At 53.0% G+C, this 20,084-nt stretch overlaps 3 protein-coding genes across 3 annotated transcripts in view; 1 reads left to right on the top strand and 2 right to left on the bottom strand.

Annotated features, from left to right (window-relative positions):
- LOC310949018 (uncharacterized protein) overlaps positions 1–3,023 on the bottom strand; it is a gene marked incomplete at its 5' end in the record, with an annotated part of 3,173 nt that extends 150 nt beyond the window's left edge. Inside the window, 3 exons of the mRNA XM_083916350.1 lie at positions 1–1,166; positions 1,338–1,455; positions 2,218–3,023. The exon at positions 1–1,166 is cut by the window's left edge and continues 150 nt beyond it. Of these exons, the coding sequence (XP_083772476.1) occupies positions 717–1,166; positions 1,338–1,455; positions 2,218–3,023 (1,374 nt within the window). The 3' untranslated portion in view covers positions 1–716. The remainder of the gene's footprint in view (positions 1,167–1,337; positions 1,456–2,217) is intronic.
- Positions 3,024–5,352: 2,329 nt separating this feature from the next.
- On the top strand, positions 5,353–11,710 carry hsd17b2 (hydroxysteroid (17-beta) dehydrogenase 2; the record flags this gene model as incomplete). The annotated part of the gene is made up of 5 exons (XM_083916349.1): positions 5,353–5,653; positions 6,191–6,403; positions 8,568–8,753; positions 9,590–9,727; positions 11,361–11,710. 5 exons carry the CDS (start codon positions 5,353–5,355, stop codon positions 11,699–11,701), a joined length of 1,179 nt encoding a protein of 392 aa, XP_083772475.1. The 3' UTR covers positions 11,702–11,710.
- Positions 11,711–12,454: 744 nt separating this feature from the next.
- Positions 12,455–18,859, bottom strand: mphosph6 (M-phase phosphoprotein 6). The gene is made up of 5 exons (XM_083916001.1): positions 18,738–18,859; positions 14,904–15,016; positions 13,265–13,355; positions 12,961–13,061; positions 12,455–12,888 (listed from the first exon to the last, which is right to left on the bottom strand). Exons 1-5 carry the CDS (start codon positions 18,783–18,785, stop codon positions 12,696–12,698), a joined length of 546 nt encoding a protein of 181 aa, XP_083772127.1. The 5' UTR covers positions 18,786–18,859; the 3' UTR covers positions 12,455–12,695.
- Positions 18,860–20,084: the final 1,225 nt, after the last annotated feature.

The raw sequence follows: 20,084 nt of genomic DNA, 5'->3' as shown, positions 1-20,084 counted from the left end.
TACTGCAAGGTGTCAGTGCTGCGGCGTGTCAGTACTGCAGTGTGTCAGTACTGCAGTGTGTCAGTACTGCAGTGTGTCAGTACTGCGGGGTGTCAGTACTGCAGTGTGTCAGTACTGCAGGGTGTCAGTACTGCAAGGTGTCAGTGCTGCGGCGTGTCAGTACTGCAGGGTGTCAGTACTGCGGGGTGTCAGTACTGCAGGGTGTTAGTACTGCAGGGTGTTAGTACTGCAGCGTGTCAGTACTGCAGCGTGTCAGTACTGCAGGGTGTCAGTACTGCAGGGTGTCAGTACTGCAGCGTGTCAGTACTGCAGAGTGTCAGTACTGCAGGGTGTCAGTACTGCAGGGTGTCAGTACTGCAGGGTGTCAGTACTGCAGGGTGTCAGTGCTGCAGCGTGTCAGTGCTGCAGCGTGTCAGTACTGCAGGGTGTCAGTGCTGCGGGGTGTCAGTACTGCGGCGTGTCAGTACTGCAGGGTGTCAGTACTGCAGGGTGTCAGTACTGCAGGGTGTCAGTGCTGCAGCGTGTCAGTGCTGCAGCGTGTCAGTACTGCAGGGTGTCAGTGCTGCGGGGTGTCAGTACTGCAGCGTGTCAGTACTGCAGGGTGTCAGTACTGCGGCGTGTCAGTACTGCAGGGTGTCAGTGCTGCGGGGTGTCAGTACTGCGGCGTGTCAGTACTGCGGTGTGTCAGCACTGCGGGGTGTCAGCACTGCGGGGTGTCAGTACTGCAGGATGGCGAGCAGGTTGTAGGACACGCTGTCCCTGATGACCTCCGCGGTGCAGTACGTGTCCCCGTGGTACGGTTCGATCCCCGGTTGTCTCAGGTAGCTGTCGGCAGCAGAGGTCGTCTCGGCGCTCCACTCGGGGAGGAAGGCGTCTCCGCGGACTTCGCAGATGTTGTGCAGGACGCAGCACGCCGCCACCACCCGGGGCATCACGGACACGTCGATGTCGCTCTTCTTCAGCAGGCACCTCCAGCGCCCTTTGAGGCGCGCGAAGGCGGCGTCCACCACGGACCAGGCGGCGGTGAGGGTGTAGGTGAAGCGGCGCTGCTCCGGCGACAGCTGCTGCTCCTCGCCGTAGCCTTTCATCAGCCACGGCTTCAGAGGGAAGGAGGCGTCGCCGATCAGGTGCACAGGGATCTCCACGCCGTCGGACACGATCGACTTCTGAAAGACACACAGACACGCGGACGTCACCGCAACGTCACCGTAACTCAACCGTCACGCCAACGCTAACCCCTGTTAGCCACGTGCAGCTGTTAGCATCTCTCCGTAACAGCTGTTACAGGATGATGACAGTGCGATGATGAGTTCCCTGTAACCGTGTCACGCACTCACCTGTCGGGGGAACAGGTACCCGTCGGGCCGGTCCTCGGCCTTCAGGTACAGGTCGGAGCTGCAGAGCACGGCGGCGCTGCTGGTGCTGCCGGGCCAGCCGGCGTAGACGTCGGTGAAGCTGTGGAACACAAAGAGGACGTGTTAGCGGGAGAAGAAGGACTCGAGTCTGTGAACGGGGACGGGAGGAAGCAGGCGCTCCACGGAGCCCGTCACCCTCAGAGTCTCTCTACGAACACGAGAGCGTCGTCTGCAAACAGGAGGAAATAATAATGCTCCAGCCTCTGATCCTGGACCAGCTCCAGCCTCTGGTCCTGGATCAGGTCTCAGGGGCAGCAGCTCCAGCCTCTGGTCCTGGATCAGGTCTCAGGGGCAGCAGCTCCAGCCTCTGATCCTGGATCAGGTCTCAGGGGCAGCAGCTTTAGCCTCTGATCCTGGATCAGGTCTCAGGGGCAGCAGCTCCAGCCTCTGATCCTGGATCAGGTCTCAGGGGCAGCAGCTCCAGCCTCTGGTCCCGGATCAGGTCTCAGGGGACCAGCTCCAGCCTCTGGTCCTGGATCAGGTCTCAGGGGCAGCAGCTCCAGCCTCTGGTCCTGGATCAGGTCTCAGGGGCAGCAGCTTTAGCCTCTGATCCTGGATCAGGTCTCAGGGGCAGCAGCTCCAGCCTCTGATCCTGGATCAGGTCTCAGGGGACCAGCTCCAGCCTCTGGTCCTGGATCAGGTCTCAGGGGCAGCAGCTCCTGGGAGGAGGCCTCCTCCCAGGTATTAAATTAAAATAATAATGTTGTTAATAATAATAATAATAATAATAATAATAATAATAATAATAATAATAATAATAATAATCATGTATTAATGTAACACGGTAGCCGCCGGGACTCGCCGGAGGTCGTGGTCCACCACCGCCTGCAGGACCACCGAGTGCCAGCCCCTCCGGTTCAGGTAGTGGTCCGGGTTGTCCCTCGGCGGGGCGATGGGGATGTGAGTCCCGCCGATGGCCCCGGCGCACTGCGGGTAGCAGCGGTCCCTGAAGGCCGTGATGGTCTCCTCCAGCCGCGGCCCGCTCGGCAGCGACACCGCGCCCCGGTAGAGCCGGTCCACGATGGCGGAGGTGACCTGCCGCACGATCACGCACACGGTGGCGATGCCCACCCCGAAGAGCTGCGCGATGGAGCGGTACTCCCCGGCCCGGGAGAACCACCACAGGGTGATGGCCAGCCGGCGGCGCGGCTCGATCGGGGCCCGGTAGTTGGTCCTGCGGCGCTTGATGGCCGGTCCGATCCGCTCCAGCAGGTGGTCGAAGGTGGACCGGGACACGCGGAACTGAGCCTTCCACTCCTCGTCGTCAAAGGACTCGGCCGCGGACCAGAAGTTGTGCCCCCCGGGGCCGCGGTTCCGGACCCAGATGTGCCGGCTGCTGGAGGTGATGAGGCCGAGGATGGCGCTGATGGAGGACAGCAGGAAGGCTCTCCGCCGCCGCAGGTACTGCCGCCGCCGCCGGTCCCGCTCCATCAGCTCCAGCACCCTCCTCCGCCTCAGCAGGGCCGTCTGGAGCCGGAGCAGCTGCAGCACCGGGTCCGAGAGCCCCGGGGGTCCGGGTCTCACTGGTCTCGGTGGTCCCGGGGGTGTCAGGCTCAGGGCGGAGCAGAGCAGAGCCGCGGTCACGGAGGAAAGTTCCTCCGCCGCCATTTTGAAACGACTGTAAACAAACTTCTTCTTCTTCTTCTTCTTCTGCGGGTTTTTGGCGCCACCTGCAGATTATTGTTATTATAATATTTATTATTATTATATTTATTATTATTATAAATATAACACCTGCAGATCACATATTAGTATGGTAGTATTATTATATTTATCATGATTATAATAAATATAATAAATATAATAACAATCGTCTGCACGACACAAAAAATCATTATGAACCTTTTAAGGAAATGAAAACAGGTTCTGCAGCTTCTGTGTGTGTGTGTGTGTGTGTGTGTGTCTGTGTTTGCGTGTGTGTGTGTGTGTGTGTGTGTGTGTGTGTGTGTGTCTGTCTGTCTCTGTGTGTGTGTGTGTGTGTGTCTCTGTCTGTGTCTGTCTGTCTGTCTCTGTGTGTGTGTGTGTGTGTGTGTGTGTGTGTGTGTGTCTGTGTGTGTGTGTGTGTGTGTGTGTCTGTGTGTGTGTGTGTGTGTGTGTGTCTGTGTTTGCGTGTGTGTGTCTGTGTGTGTGTTTGCGTGTGTCTGTCTGTGTGTCTGTGTGTGTGTGTGTGTGTGTGTGTGTGTGTGTGTGTGTGTGTGTGTGTGTGTGTGTGTGTGTGTGTGTGTGTGTGTGTGTGTGTGTCTGTGTTTGCGTGTGTGTGTCTGTGTGTGTGTGTTTGCGTCTGTCTGTCTGTGTGTGTGTGTGTGTGTGTGTGTGTGTGTGTGTGTGTGTGTGTCTGTGTTTGCGTGTGTGTGTGTGTGTGTGTGTCTGCGTGTTTGCGTCTGTCTGTGTGTGTGTGTGTGTGTGTGTGTGTGTGTGTGTGTGTGTGTGTGTGTGTGTGTGTGTGTGTGTGTGTGTGTGTGTGTGTGTGTGTGTGTGTGTGTGTGTGTGTGTGTGTGTGTGTGTAAGCTGTCAGCGGTCAGTGAACGCATCATCACCATTCAAACATTTTAAAAACAAACAAAAGTGTTTTAAAGGAAAGTTCTGTTCAAATAGAGTTGTTTTCTTTATTGTTGTTGTTGTTTATTATTGTTGTTGTTGTTTACTGTTGTTGTTGTTGTTGTTGTTGTTAATGGTTCTAGAAGGTTCTCATGAGTGAAAGAGTCCAGAGGAGGACGTGGACTGTGTCAAACGTCATAAACAGGTTTGAAACACCTGAGGAGGAGGAGTCAACGACATACCTGTGGACAACGAGGGACGGGCTCCTTACAGCATGACAACACACTCCACAGACAGGTGAGACACAGGTGAGACAGGTGAGAGACGGGTGAGAGACAGGTGAGACAGGTGAGACACAGGTGAGACAGGTGAGACAGGTGAGAGACGGGTGAGACAGAGGTGAGAGACGGGTGAGACACAGGTGAGACAGGTGAGAGACAGGTGAGAGACGGGTGAGAGACGGGTGAGAGACAGGTGAGGCACAGGTGAGACACAGGTGAGACAGGTGAGAGACGGGTGAGAGACAGGTGAGAGACGGGTGAGAGACAGGTGAGGCACAGGTGAGACACAGGTGAGACAGGTGAGACAGGGGTGAGAGACAGGTGAGAGACAGGTGAGGCACAGGTGAGACACAGGTGAGACAGGTGAGACACAGGTGAGACACGGGTGAGAGACAGGTGAGAGACAGGTGAGAGACGGGTGAGACAGGTGAGAGACGGGTGAGAGACAGGTGAGAGACAGGTGAGACAGGGGTGAGAGACAGGTGAGGCACAGGTGAGACAGGTGAGAGACGGGTGAGACAGGGGTGAGAGACAGGTGAGAGACAGGTGAGGCACAGGTGAGACAGGTGTGAGACGGGTGAGACAGGTGAGAGACAGGTGAGAGACAGGTGAGACAGGGGTGAGAGACAGGTGAGACAGGGGTGAGGCACAGGTGAGACAGGTGAGGCACAGGTGAGACAGGTGAGAGACAGGTGAGGCACAGGTGAGACAGGTGAGAGACGGGTGAGACACGGGTGAGACAGGTGAGGCACAGGTGAGACATGGAGGAGAGACAGGTGAGAGACGGGTGAGACAGGTGAGACAGGTGAGAGACACAGGTGAGAGACAGATGAGACAGGTGTGAGACAGGGGAGACAGAGGTGAGAGACGGGTGAGACAGGTGAGAGACAGGTGAGAGACAGGTAAGAGACAGGTGAGACAGGTGAGACACAGGTGAGACAGGTGAGACACAGGTGAGACAGGTGAGACACAGGTAAGAGACAGGTAAGAGACGGGTGAGACACAGGTGAGACACAGGTGAGAGACAGGTGAGAGCCAGGTGAGAGAGGTGAGAGACGGGTGAGACACAGGTGAGAGACAGGTGAGAGACAGGTGAGGCACAGGTGAGACAGACACAGATGGACCTCAGTTGTAGTTTCTGTGTGGTGGCCTCAGTTCTGTATCTGATCGCTGTTCTGTGGAGGGTTAAAGAGGGTGGTGGTCCTGGGACCTGCGGGGCCCTGTGTGGGGGGGTCCTGTGTGTCGGGGCCCTGTGTGGGGGGGCCCTGTGCGGGGGGGCCCTGTGCAGCGGGGGGGTCCTGTTCCTCCCTGTCCCTCCGGTCGTCTGGGGGTCCGTCCTCCTCGGCTGCAGCCTGGTCCTGATCTGTGACTCTGAGAGGAGAGTGGAGCTGCTGCACACCAGAGCCGTGCTGATTACAGGTGAGACAAGAACACCTGAACGCACCTGAACACACACCTGAACGCACCTCTGAACACACCTGAACTCACCTGGACACACACCTGAACGCACCTGAACGCACCTGAACTCACCTGAACACACCTGAACACACACCTGAACGCACCTGAACTCACCTGAACGCACCCCTGAACACACACCTGAACACACCTGAACGCACCTCTGAACACACCTGAACTGACCTGAACGCACCTCTGAACACACCTGAACTCACCTGAACGCACCTGAACACACACCTGAACACACACCTGAACACACACTGGGACTCACATGAACCCACCTGAACGCACCTGAACTCACCTGAACGCACCTGAACGCACCTGAACGCACCTGAACTCACACCTGAGTGCACCTGAACACACTTGAACTCACCTGAACACACACCTGAACACACCTGAACCCACCTGAACACACCTGAACTCACCTCTGAACACACACCTGAACTCACCTGAACGCACCTGAACACACACCTGAACTCACCTGGCGGGTCTCGTTGACAGGCTGTGACTCGGGGTTCGGGCTGGCAGTGGCGAGGCGGCTCAGCGCGGCCGGGCTGCAGGTGTTCGCCGGCGTGCTGCACCTGAACGGAGCCGGAGCTCAGCAGCTCAGAGACGAAGGCTCCGGAAACCTGCAGGTGCTGCAGCTGGACGTCACCGACCAGACGCAGGTCCAGAGGGTGCACAGGGACATCAGTGCTCAGGTGGACCACACAGGTGAGAGACACACACACACACACACACACACACACACACACACACACACACACACACACACACACACACACACACACACACACACACACACACACACACACACACACACACACACACACACACACACACACACACACACACACACACACACACACACACACACACACACACACACACACACACACGTGAGAGAGACCCACACACACAGGTGAGAGAGACCCACACACACACAGGTGAGACCCACACACACACAGGTGAGACCCACACACACACAGGTGAGACACACACACACACAGGTGAGAGAGACCCACACACACACAGGTGAGACACACACACACAGGTGAGACACACACAGGTGAGACACACACACAGGTGAGACACACACACACACACACGCACACACAGGTGAGACACACGCACACACAGGTGACACACACACACACACACACACACACACACACACACACACACACACACACACACACACACACACACACACACACACACACACACACACACACACACACACACACACACACACACACACACACACACACACACACACACACACACACACACACACACACACACACACACACACACACTTGGATGCAGGACTTTTCAAACCCGGTCTCAAACGTCTCAGGGGAAGTTTCCGTCTGGAGCCGGTCGTCTTCTTCACAGGAAGTTCCCCTTCTGTGACGGTCGGTGGCCGGGGTCTCGGGGGTCTGGAGGGTCTGGAGGGTCTGGAGGGTCTGAAGGGTCTGGAGGGTCTGAAGGGTCTCGGGGGTCTGGAGGGTCTGGAGGGTCTTGGGGGTCTGGAGGGTCTGAAGAGTCTGGAGGGTCTGAAGGGTCAGGAGGGTCTGAAGGGTCTGGAGGGTCTGAAGGGTCTCGGGGGTCTGGAGGGTCTGGAGGGTCTTGGGGGTCTGGAGGGTCTGAAGAGTCTGGAGGGTCTGAAGGGTCAGGAGGGTCTGGAGGGTCTGGAGGGTCTGAAGAGTCTGGAGGGTCTGGAGGGTCAGGAGGGTCTGGGGGGTCTCGGGGGTCTGGAGGGTCTGGAGGGTCTGAAGAGAGGTTTTCAGGTGGTCTTGCTCTGACCTCCAGCAGACCGGCGACCCGCAGAGAACTCTCCGTATAGAACTTTACGCAGAAGTCCGTCCTCCAGCGTGGTTGTGTTTGGATCGTGGAGCAGACCCGGATCAGGGTCAGGGTCAGGGTCTCTGATGAGAGGTGAGTCAGGCGGATCATGGAGCAGTCTCGGGTCAGGGTCAGGGTCAGGTACCCTGATCAGCAGGTCTCCGTTGTGTTCCGCCCACCAATGAAGAACCTGAGTCTCCTCGTGAACAGGGTCGGTCCACACTCCGGACCCGGTGGAGAGCGGTTCTGGATGCTCCAGTTTTCAGGGCGGAGTCAAACTGTTGTTGGTTCCCAGTGTCTGCAGAACTCTGGATCTCTGGGGCGGACGTGGACCCCCGTTGGTTCTTCATGGTCCTCATGCCACGTTGAGTGCAGCGAGCTCTGCACGTGCTGCAGGGGGCGGATCCCTCAGGGTCACAGCAGGGTTCTGTTCTTCTCTCTCAGCAGGTCCTGGATCTGAACCGCCCGCTCATCAAACCGGTCTCTGTCTCCGTGTGAGTCCCCAGAACCCTGCGTGGTGCTGTGAGGACGGGGGTGCAGGGGTCCCCCCGGGCTCTACTGAGACCTGCAGGGTTCATCAGTCCACTGGTTGTTGTGTTGAGCTCTTTTTCAGGTTCAGGGTCCTGAGGGCGTGTGCTCAGGTCTGGAGGGTCCAGGTCTGACCGGTGTGGTCTCGGTCCTGAGGGTCCAGGTCTGACCGGTGTGGTCTCGGGTCCTGAGGGTCCAGGTCTGACCGGTGTGTGCTCTGGTCCTGAGGGTCCAGGTCTGACGGTGTGGTCTCAGGTCTTGAGGGTCCAGGTCTGACGGTGTGGTCTCGGTCCTGAGGGTCCAGGTCTGACGGTGTGGTCTCGGTCCTGAGGGTCCAGGTCTGACGGTGTGGTCTCGGTCCTGAGGGTGCAGGTCTGACGGTGTGGTCTCGGTCCTGAGGGTCCAGGTCTGACGGTGTGGTCTCGGTCCTGAGGGTGCAGGTCTGACGGTGTGGTCTCGGTCCTGAGGGTCCAGGTCTGACGGTGTGGTCTCGGTCCTGCAGGTCTGTGGGGTCTGGTGAATAACGCCGGCGTGCTCCCGTGCCCCGTGGACGCCGAGCTGCAGCCGCTCTCGGGGTTCAGCCGCTGCCTGGACGTGAACTTCCTGTCGGCGGTGAGAGTGACGCAGGTGTTCCTGCCTCTGCTGAGGAGGTCCAGGGGCCGCGTGGTCAACGTGTCCAGCATGGCAGGTCAGAGACCGCATCAGAGACCGCATCAGAGACCGCATAAGAACTCTTCACTAATAACAATATTACTGTTTATTATTAATATAACTGTTTATATGTACTCGTGTGTGTGTGTGTGTGTGTGTGTGTGTGTGTGTGTGTGTGTGTGTGTGTGTGTGTGTGTGTGTGTGTGTGTGTGTGTGTGTGTGTGTGTGTGTGTTAGCCGTGTACTCGTGTGTTAGCCGTGTACTCGTGTGTGTGTTAGCCGTGTACTCGTGTGTTAGCCGTGTACTCGTGTGTGTGTGTGTGTGTTAGCCGTGTACTCGTGTGTGTTAGCCGTGTACTCGTGTGTGTTAGCCGTGTACTCGTGTGTTAGCCGTGTACTCGTGTGTTAGCCGTGTACTCGTGTGTGTTAGCCGTGTACTCGTGTGTGTGTGTGTGTGTTAGCCGTGTACTTGTGTGTGTTAGCGGTGTACTCGTGTGTGTGTGTGTGTGTGTGTGTTAGCCGTGTACTTGTGTGTGTTAGCCGTGTACTCGTGTGTGTTAGCCGTGTACTCGTGTGTGTTAGCCGTGTACTCGTGTGTGTTAGCCGTGTACTCGTGTGTGTTAGCCGTGTACTCGTGTGTGTTAGCCGTGTACTCGTGTGTGTTAGCCGTGTACTTGTGTGTGTTAGCCGTGTACTCGTGTGCCGTGTACTCGTGTGTGTTAGCCGTGTACTTGTGTGTGTTAGCCGTGTACTCGTGTGTGTTAGCCGTGTACTCGTGTGTGTTAGCGGTGTACTCGTGTGTGTTAGCGGTGTACTTGTGTGTGTTAGCGGTGTACTTGTGTGTGTTAGCGGTGTACTTGTGTGTGTCCTGCAGCGGAGGTGCCGATGCCGTCGTTGGCGGCGTACGGAGCGTCGAAGGCGGCGCTGAGCCTCTTCTCTGAAGTGTTGAGACTGGAGTTGTCCGTGTGGGGCGTCAACGTGGCGTTGATCCAACCTGCAGGATTCAGAACCAGTACGTCTGAGTCTGAGGCTACAAAGAGACACAAAACAACCACAAAGAGACACAAAACAACCACAAAGAGACACAAAACAACCACAAAGAGACACAAAACAACCACAAAGAGACACAAAACAACTACAAAGAGACACAAAACAACTACAAAGAGACACAAAACAACCTCAAAGACACAAAACAACCTCAAAGACACAAAACAACTACAAAGAGACACAAAACAACCACAAAGAGACACAAAACAACCTCAAAGACACAAAACAACCACAAAGAGACACAAAACAACTACAAAGAGACACAAAACAACCACAAAGAGACACAAAACAATCACAAAGAGACACAAAACAACTACAAAGAGACACAAAACAACCACAAAGACACAAAACAACCACAAAGAGACACAAAACAACTACAAAGAGACACAAAACAACCTCAAAGACACAAAACAACCACAAAGAGACACAAAACAACTACAAAGAGACACAAAACAACTACAAAGAGACACAAAACAACCACAAAGAGACACAAAACAACCTCAAAGACACAAAACAACCTCAAAGACACAAAACAACTACAAAGAGACACAAAACAACTACAAAGAGACACAAAACAACCACAAAGAGACACAAAACAACCTCAAAGACACAAAACAACCACAAAGAGACACAAAACAACTACAAAGAGACACAAAACAACCACAAAGAGACACAAAACAATCACAAAGAGACACAAAACAACTACAAAGAGACACAAAACAACCACAAAGACACAAAACAACCACAAAGAGACACAAAACAACTACAAAGAGACACAAAACAACCTCAAAGACACAAAACAACCACAAAGAGACACAAAACAACTACAAAGAGACACAAAACAACCACAAAGAGACCCAAAACAACCACAAAGAGACACAAAACAACCTCAAAGACACAAAACAACCACAAAGAGACACAAAACAACTACAAAGAGACACAAAACAACCACAAAGAGACACAAAACAATCACAAAGAGACACAAAACAATCACAAAGAGACACAAAACAATCACAAAGAGACACAAAACAATCACAAAGAGACACAAAACAACCACAAAGAGACACAAAACAACCACAAAGAGACACAAAACAACCACAAAGAGACACAAAACAACTACAAAGAGACACAAAACAATCACAAAGAGACACAAAACAACCACAAAGAGACACAAAACAATCACAAAGAGACACAAAACAACTACAAAGAGACACAAAACAATCACAAAGAGACACAAAACAACCACAAAGAGACACAAAACAACTACAAAGAGACACAAAACAACTACAAAGACACACAAAACAACTACAAAGAGACACAAAACAATCACAAAGAGACACAAAACAACTACAAAGAGACACAAAACAACTACAAAGAGACACAAAACAATCACAAAGAGACACAAAACAACCACAAAGAGACACAAAACAACTACAAAGAGACACAGACACAAAACAACCACAAAGAGACACAAAACAACTACAAAGAGACACAAAACAACTACAAAGAGACACAAAACAACCGCAAAGAGACACACAACAACTACAAAGAGACACAAAACAACCACAAAGACTCAAACGTTCACGTTTCTTCCTCAGAGATCTTCGGCGATGACACGGACGCCGCTCGCCACAGGGACGAGCTCCTCGCCGCCGTTTCCCCTGAGGCCAGAGAGGATTATGGGGAGGCGTACATCGCGTCCGTCCCCGACCGTCTGTCCAGAATGTCCCGTCAGTCGGCGGAGGACCTGTCCCCGGTGGTGGACGCCGTGTGTCACGCCCTGCTGTCCGCCCGCCCCAGGGCGCTGTACGCTCCCGGGCGGATGGCGTGGCTGCTGCCGTTCCTCCACCGCTGCTGCCCCACCGCCGTCTTCGACGCCATCATCACGGCGCTCACCAAACACGCCGACTGTCCCCCGGCAGGACTCCAACGGCGCTGAGGCTCATGGGAAATCTGTCATCCATCTTTGACGTCGTTTGGTTTTATGTTTTTTTTTTAAAATGTTTTTTCAGTTTATTAATATTAAACTTTTTATCTTTGGGGTTTTATTGTTTTTACGTCTTTAATTTTAAATCTGTTGTTTCTTCATAAAGCTGATTTTTAAAGTTTGAATCTCCTGGATGCTAACATCACTTTCATCTGCACTTAGCTGCTAACGCTAACGGCTAATGCTAACGGCTAACGCTAACTGTCAGTCAAACTCCTCTAATCCTTGTTTTGATGCTGTGGTTTTCTGGAGGGGACGGGTTCAAACAGGCTCAAACAGACTCCGCTCTCCTGGAGCTGCTGGACCGGGTCTGACCAACCTGGCAACCCCACTGCTGGGCCGGGTCTGACCAACCTGGCAACCCCACTGCTGGGCCGGGTCTGACCAACCTGGCAACCCCACTGCTGGGCCGGGTCTGACCAACCTGGCAACCCCACTGCTGGGCCGGGTCTGACCAACCTGGCAACCCCACTGCTGGACTTATACTTTGTTGTTGATGACCTGGAGACTCTAGATGGAGCTGATCTGATCGTTCTGCAGGTTCTTTCACTGATTAAATTATTATTTAACTTTTATCATCTTTCTTTTTTAACCTGTTTCTTCCGTAAATCACTTTGATGTTACTTTAATAAAAGTGTTTAAACTTGATCGTTGTTTCCTTCAGGAGACTTTTAAAGAACCTGAATCAAAGACAGGAGTCGTGAGTGCACGCAGCGTTTTTACTCGTGTCGTCATAAACTTTTAAAAAACACGATGAAATCTGAAAAACACTAAAAAAGTCTTTTTTCTGTAAAAACAAAGTTCAGGTGATAGACTGGCGTCCTGTCTGTCCAGGGTGGACCCGGGTCCAGTCCAGGGTGGACCCGCCTCACTGATGTCAGCTGGGATCGGCTCCAGCCCCCGACAGGGACGAGAGGCTGAAGATGAACAGAGTTCAGGCGTGGCTTCAGTCCTGAGGCTTCAGGAAGCGCCTCTTCCTGCTCGTCCCCACGCTGTTCTGGTTCACGTCACGCTGCTCTGCTCGCTGCTCCGTCGGCGCCGCTCCCTCCTCCGTCGGCGCCGCTCGCTCCTCCGTCGGCGCCGCTCGCTCGCGCTTCTTTGCAAACTTCTTCTTCATGCTGCCGACTAAACTCTCGTACCTGAGACAAAGACGAGGAACTTTAATGTTTCATAAACGAACCAAAGAGACGAGCGAGTGTTAGAGTCCGGACCTGAGCGCCATCTGCTCGTCTGTGACGTCCGTCTGCATCCTGTCCTCCTCCTCTTCCTCTTCATCCTCCTCTTCTTTAGGATTCAACAACAACATCAGTTTCTACGACAAACACAAACAAACCTTCAGTCAGACGTCAGAGAGAGTTTCAACCTGATGATTCACTTTGAATCAGAAAACGGCTTTAAAAGAATAAACTTCTCATTCCTTTGGTTTTCTCCCATCATTAAACCCTAAGATAATAAATATAATTATATATATAATAATAATATAATAATCATAATAAAGTAAGAAAGTAAACAAACCTCCACCTCTGGGTTAAAACCTTTGACGGAGATTCGACCGAACCTCAAATCTTCACAACGAACAAAACTCTTCTCCTCCGTCACCAGGCTCCTGAAACATTCACAACATTAATATTTAATATTATTATTATTAAACTTTATTAATATTATTATTAACAAACATTAAACTTTATTAAACATTTACTGCATTAGTTTCATCATTATTATTATTATAGGAAGTGTGTGTGAGGAAGTGTGTGTGTGAGAGGAAGTGTGTGTGTGAGAGGAAGTGTGTGTGTGAGGAAGTGTGTGTGTGAGAGGAAGTGTGTGTGTGAGGAAGTGTGTGTGTGAGGAAGTGTGTGTGTGAGAGGAAGTGTGTGTGTGAGGAAGTGTGTGTGTGAGGAAGTGTGTGTGTGAGGAAGTGTGTGTGTGAGGAAGTGTGTGTGAGAGGAAGTGTGTGTGTGAGGAAGTGTGTGTGTGAGAGGAAGTGTGTGTGTGAGGAAGTGTGTGTGAGATGAAGTGTGTGTGTGAGGAAGTGTGTGTGTGAGGAAGTGTGTGTGTGAGGAAGTGTGTGTGTGAGGAAGTGTGTGTGTGAGGAAGTGTGTGTGAGAGGAAGTGTGTGTGAGAGGAAGTGTGTGTGAGATGAAGTGTGTGTGTGAGGAAGTGTGTGTGTGAGGAAGTGTGTGTGTGAGGAAGTGTGTGTGTGAGGAAGTGTGTGTGTGAGGAAGTGTGTGTGAGAGGAAGTGTGTGTGAGAGGAAGTGTGTGTGAGATGAAGTGTGTGTGTGAGGAAGTGTGTGTGTGAGAGGAAGTGTGTGTGTGAGGAAGTGTGTGTGTGAGGAAGTGTGTGTGTGAGGAAGTGTGTGTGTGAGGAAGTGTGTGTGTGTGAGGAAGTGTGTGTGTGTGAGGAAGTGTGTGTGTGAGGAAGTGTGTGTGTGTGTGTGTGAGGAAGTGTGTGTGTGAGGAAGTGTGTGTGTGTGTGTGAGGAAGTGTGTGTGTGTGAGGAAGTGTGTGTGAGAGGAAGTGTGTGTGAGAGGAAGTGTGTGTGTGTGTGTGTGTGAGGAAGTGTGTGTGTGAGGAAGTGTGTGTGTGTGTGTGAGGAAGTGTGTGTGTGAGGAAGTGTGTGTGTGTGAGGAAGTGTGTGTGCGTGTGAGGAAGTGTGTGTGTGAGGAAGTGTGTGTGTGTGAGGAAGTGTGTGTGCGTGTGAGAGGAAGTCCGTGTGTGAGGAAGTGTGTGTGTGTGTGTGAGGAAGTGTGTGTGTGTGTGTGAGGAAGTGTGTGTGTGAGGAAGTGTGTGTGTGTGAGGAAGTGTGTGTGTGTGGAAGTGTGTGTGTGTGTGTGTGTGTGTGTGAGAGGAAGTGTGTGTGTGTGTGTGTGTGAGGAAGTGTGTGTGTGTGTGTGAGGAAGTGTGTGTGTGTGAGAGGAAGTGTGTGTGTGTGTGTGTGTGTGTGTGTGTGTGAGGAAGTGTGTGTGTGTGTGAGGAAGTGTGTGTGTGAGGAAGTGTGTGTGTGAGGAAGTGTGTGTGAGAGGAAGTGTGTGTGTGTGTGTGTGTGAGGAAGTGTGTGTGTGTGTGTGTGTGAGGAAGTGTGTGTGAGGAAGTGTGTGAGGAAGTGTGTGTGTGAGGAAGTGTGTGTGTGTGTGTGTGAGAGGAAGTGCCACGTACTCCTTGGCGTGCAGCTCGGGCAGGTCCAGGTACCAGTGCTCATCACTGATGATCCTCTTCTCCTCTTCCTCCAGCTGCTTCTTCGTCTCCGCGTCCAGACCTCTCTGCATGAACTGTGCTCAGGGAGGAAACAAGGCGCTCATGGAGGAAACGAGGCGCTCAGGGAGGAAACGAGGCGCTCAGGGAGGAAACGAGGCGCTCAGGGAGGAAACGAGGCGCTCAGGGAGGAAACGAGGCGCTCGGGGAGGAAACAAGGCGCTCGGGGAGGAAACACGGCGCTCGGGGAGGAAACAAGGAGCTCAGGGAGGAAACAAGGCGCTCGGGGAGGAAACAAGGCGCTCGGGGAGGAAACACGGCGCTCAGGGAGGAAACAAGGCCCTCAGGGAGGAAACAAGGAGCTCAGGGAGGAAACAAGGCGCTCAGGGAGGAAACAAGGAGCTCAGAGAGGAAACAAGGCGCTCAGGGAGGAAACAAGGCGCTCAGGGAGGAAACAAGGCGCTCAGGGAGGAAACAAGGAGCTCAGGGAGGAAACACGGAGCTCGGGGAGGAAACACGGAGCTCGGGGAGGAAACGAGGCGCTCGGGGAGGAAACGAGGCGCTCGGGGAGGAAACGAGGCGCTCGGGGAGGAAACGAGGCGCTCGGGGAGGAAACGAGGCGCTCGGGGAGGAAACGAGGCGCTCGGGGAGGAAACGAGGCGCTCGGGGAGGAAACGAGGCGCTCGGGGAGGAAACGAGGCGCTCGGGGAGGAAACGAGGCGCTCGGGGAGGAAACGAGGCGCTCGGGGAGGAAACGAGGCGCTCGGGGAGGAAACGAGGCGCTCGGGGAGGAAACGAGGCGCTCGGGGAGGAAACGAGGCGCTCGGGGAGGAAACGAGGCGCTCGGGGAGGAAACGAGGCGCTCAGGGAGGAAACGAGGCGCTCGGGGAGGAAACGAGGCGCTCAGGGAGGAAACGAGGCGCTCAGGGAGGAAACGAGGCGCTCAGGGAGGAAACGAGGCGCTCAGGGAGGAAACGAGGCGCTCAGGGAGGAAACGAGGCGCTCAGGGAGGAAACGAGGCGCTCAGGGAGGAAACGAGGCGCTCAGGGAGGAAACGAGGCGCTCAGGGAGGAAACGAGGCGCTCGGGGAGGAAACAAGGCGCTCGGGGAGGAAACACGGCGCTCGGGGAGGAAACACGGCGCTCGGGGAGGAAACAAGGCGCTCGGGGAGGAAACACGGCGCTCAGGGAGGAAACAAGGCGCTCGGGGAGGAAACAAGGCGCTCGGGGAGGAAACACGGCGCTCGGGGAGGAAACACGGCGCTCGGGGAGGAAACACGGCGCTCGGGGAGGAAACACGGCGCTCGGGGAGGAAACAAGGCGCTCGGGGAGGAAACAAGGCGCTCGGGGAGGAAACACGGCGCTCGGGGAGGAAACACGGCGCTCGGGGAGGAAACACGGCGCTCGGGGAGGAAACAAGGCGCTCGGGGAGGAAACACGGCGCTCGGGGAGGAAACACGGCGCTCGGGGAGGAAAACACGGCGCTCGGGGAGGAAACACGGCGCTCGGGGAGGAAACACGGCGCTCGGGGAGGAAACACGGCGCTCGGGGAGGAAACAAAGCGCTCGGGGAGGAAACAAGGCGCTCGGGGAGGAAACACGGCGCTCAGGGAGGAAACACGGCGCTCAGGGAGGAAACACGGCGCTCAGGGAGGAAACACGGCGCTCAGGGAGGAAACACGGCGCTCAGGGAGGAAACAAGGCGCTCGGGGAGGAAACAAGGCGCTCGGGGAGGAAACAAGGCCCTCGGGGAGGAAACAAGGAGCTCAGGGAGGAAACAAGGAGCTCAGGGAGGAAACAAGGCCCTCAGGGAGGAAACAAGGAGCTCAGGGAGGAAACAAGGCGCTCAGAGAGGAAACAAGGAGCTCAGAGAGGAAACAAGGCGCTCAGGGAGGAAACACGGCGCTCAGGGAGGAAACACGGCGCTCAGGGAGGAAACACGGCGCTCAGGGAGGAAACACGGCGCTCAGGGAGGAAACACGGCGCTCAGGGAGGAAACACGGCGCTCAGGGAGGAAACACGGCGCTCAGGGAGGAAACACGGCGCTCAGGGAGGAAACACGGCGCTCAGGGAGGAAACACGGCGCTCAGGGAGGAAACACGGCGCTCAGGGAGGAAACACGGCGCTCAGGGAGGAAACACGGCGCTCAGGGAGGAAACACGGCGCTCAGGGAGGAAACACGGCGCTCAGGGAGGAAACACGGCGCTCAGGGAGGAAACAAGGCGCTCAGGGAGGAAACAAGGCGCTCAGGGAGGAAACAAGGAGCTCAGGGAGGAAACACGGCGCTCAGAGAGGAAACAAGGAGCTCAGGGAGGAAACAAGTTGCTCAGGGAGGAAACACGGCGCTCAGGGAGGAAACACGGCGCTCGGGGAGGAAACACGGCGCTCGGGGAGGAAACACGGCGCTCGGGGAGGAAACACGGCGCTCGGGGAGGAAACACGGCGCTCGGGGAGGAAACAAGGAGCTCGGGGAGGAAACAAGGCGCTCAGGGAGGAAACAAGGAGCTCAGAGAGGAAACAAGGCGCTCAGGGAGGAAACAAGGCGCTCAGGGAGGAAACAAGGCGCTCAGGGAGGAAACAAGGCGCTCAGGGAGGAGACAAGGCGCTCAGGGAGGAAACAAGGCGCTCAGGGAGGAAACGAGGCGCTCAGGGAGGAAACACGGCGCTCAGGGAGGAAACAAGGCGCTCAGGGAGGAAACAAGGCGCTCAGGGAGGAAACAAGGCGCTCAGGGAGGAAACAAGTTGCTCAGGGAGGAAACAAGGCGCTCAGGGAGGAAACAAGGAGCTCAGGGAGGAAACAAGGCGCTCAGGGAGGAAACAAGGCGCTCAGGGAGGAAACAAGGAGCTCAGGGAGGAAACAAGTTGCTCAGGGAGGAAACAAGGAGCTCAGGGAGGAAACACGGCGCTCAGGGAGGAACATGGTGGTGTTGTTGTTTGTTGCAGCGCTGTGCTTTGGTGTTTGTTGGTGTCTGTAGGTTGTTTGTTGTTGTTGTTGTTATTGTTGTTTGTTGTTGTTTGTTGTGTAGTTTGATTGTTGTTGTGGTTATTGTTGTTTATTGTGTCTGGTGACTGTGGTGTGTGTTGTTATTGTTTGTTATTGTTGGTTGTTGTTATCGTTTGTTGTTGTTGTTGTTGTTTGTTGTTGCTGTTATTGTTTGTCGTGTCCAGTGAGAAATAAACTCACAAACACAATATGAAAAAATTCTCTTTATGGATTAAACTGTTATTAACAGCAGTTATGTTTCATATTTAATGAGATTATGGATTAAACGGTTATTAACAGCAGTTATGGTTCATATTTAATGAGATTATGGATTAAACTGTTATTAACAGCAGTTATGTTTCATATTTAATGAGATTATGTATTAAACGGTTATTAACAGCAGTTATGGTTCATATTTAATGAGATTATGGATTAAACTGTTATTAACAGCAGTTATTTTTATGGATTAAAACAGTAAAGAAAAGAGCTGCAGACACTTTTAAAGACCGTCCCTGTTTCTGCAGAACCTCAGTGTGAAAGCTGCTGACTCTGGCCGCGAACCTGCGCCCACACACGCAGAGGAACCCGCGGGTAATCCGGAGTTTTACGGATTAAATCCACATTTAAAAAGGCTCGTGCTGGTTTGAGTCTGAGCCGAATCCATCACCGGAGCCCACTTTACACAGAGACATGAAGAAAGTGTCCGTTTGTGCCGCGGTGCAGGTTTAAAACAGCAGCAGAGGCGGAAGAGAGTGTTTCCTGAGCGGAGTCTGGAGCTAATGCTAAAGCTAATGCTAATGCTAACGCTAACACTCACCTTCATCCGCAGCAGGTTCCGGGACAGCTTCACTGAGTCGGCCGCCATTTTAAATGTGTTAATGATGTTTTTAATGTTTTAATAAAGTTTTAAACTAACTAACGCTAACTCTCACGCGCTGCGGCTCCACGCGCCGCTGCTGAAGCTCAGACAGAAGCAAAAGATCATCGATCAGCTTTTATCGGCCGCAGTCCGATCAGTCGATCTCTGACGTCACTGATGTTCAAGGAAGTGTGAACAAAAACACAAAAAACAGTTTTGATTATAATATAATAAGTTTATGTTACTGTCTGTTGTGTTATAACATATCATAATACATTATATTATTATATAATATAATGTATTATATTATATAATAATGCATTATATTATGATATAATGTATTAAATTATGTTTTAATAAAGAAGAAGAAGAATTACTTTATTTATCCTGCAACAGGGAATTTTTCACTCTATTATTATTCATGTTACACAGACACACACACACACACACACACACACTCACACACCCACACACACACACACACACACGCACACACACATACACACACACACACACACACACACTCACCCACACACACAGACACACACACGCACACACACATACACACACACACACACACACACACACACACACACACACACACAACCAATGCAGAGATGTCAGAGCGAGGGGGCTGCCAGTGACCAGCGCCCCGAGCAGTTGGGGGTTCGGTGCCTTGCTCAACAGCACCTCAGCAGTGCCCAGGAGATGAACTGGCACCTCTGCAGCCACCAGTCCACGCTCCATACAGGGACTTGAACCAGCGACCCTCTGGTTCCCAGCTAAGTCACCTGTGGACTGTTATGACGTATTACATAATAATGTGATATATTATGTTCTGTTGTATTATTTTGTGTTATGTTATAAAGTAATATTTTATATGATGTCACATCATATTCTGTATAAATGATTAAATAAATAAACATTTCACCGTCAGAGGAAACTTTTAAAACAGTGTTTGTTGCTTAAATGTGTCGAGATTCAAAGAGACGTGATCACAGTTTATCACAGTCACTGTCACAGTCACTGTCACTGTCACTGTCACAGTCACTGTGACTGTGACAGTGACAGTGACTGTGACAGTGACTGTGACTGTGACTGTGACTGTGACAGTCACTGTGACAGTCACAGTCACTGTCACTGTCACAGTCACTGTGACTGTGACAGTGACAGTGACAGTGACAGTGACTGTGACTGTGACAGTTAAAGTGTAGTGAACACAGTGTCATGAACATGAACATGAACATGAACATGAACATGAAGTCAGCCATGTTGTAAACAAAGCAACACTTCCTCTTCTCTTTC

The sequence above is a fragment of the Echiichthys vipera genome, assembly GCF_963691815.1.
Source record: "Echiichthys vipera genome assembly, chromosome: 7".
Lineage (NCBI taxonomy): Eukaryota > Metazoa > Chordata > Actinopteri > Perciformes > Trachinidae > Echiichthys > Echiichthys vipera.
This window is presented reverse-complemented; position numbering and strand designations above follow the sequence as displayed.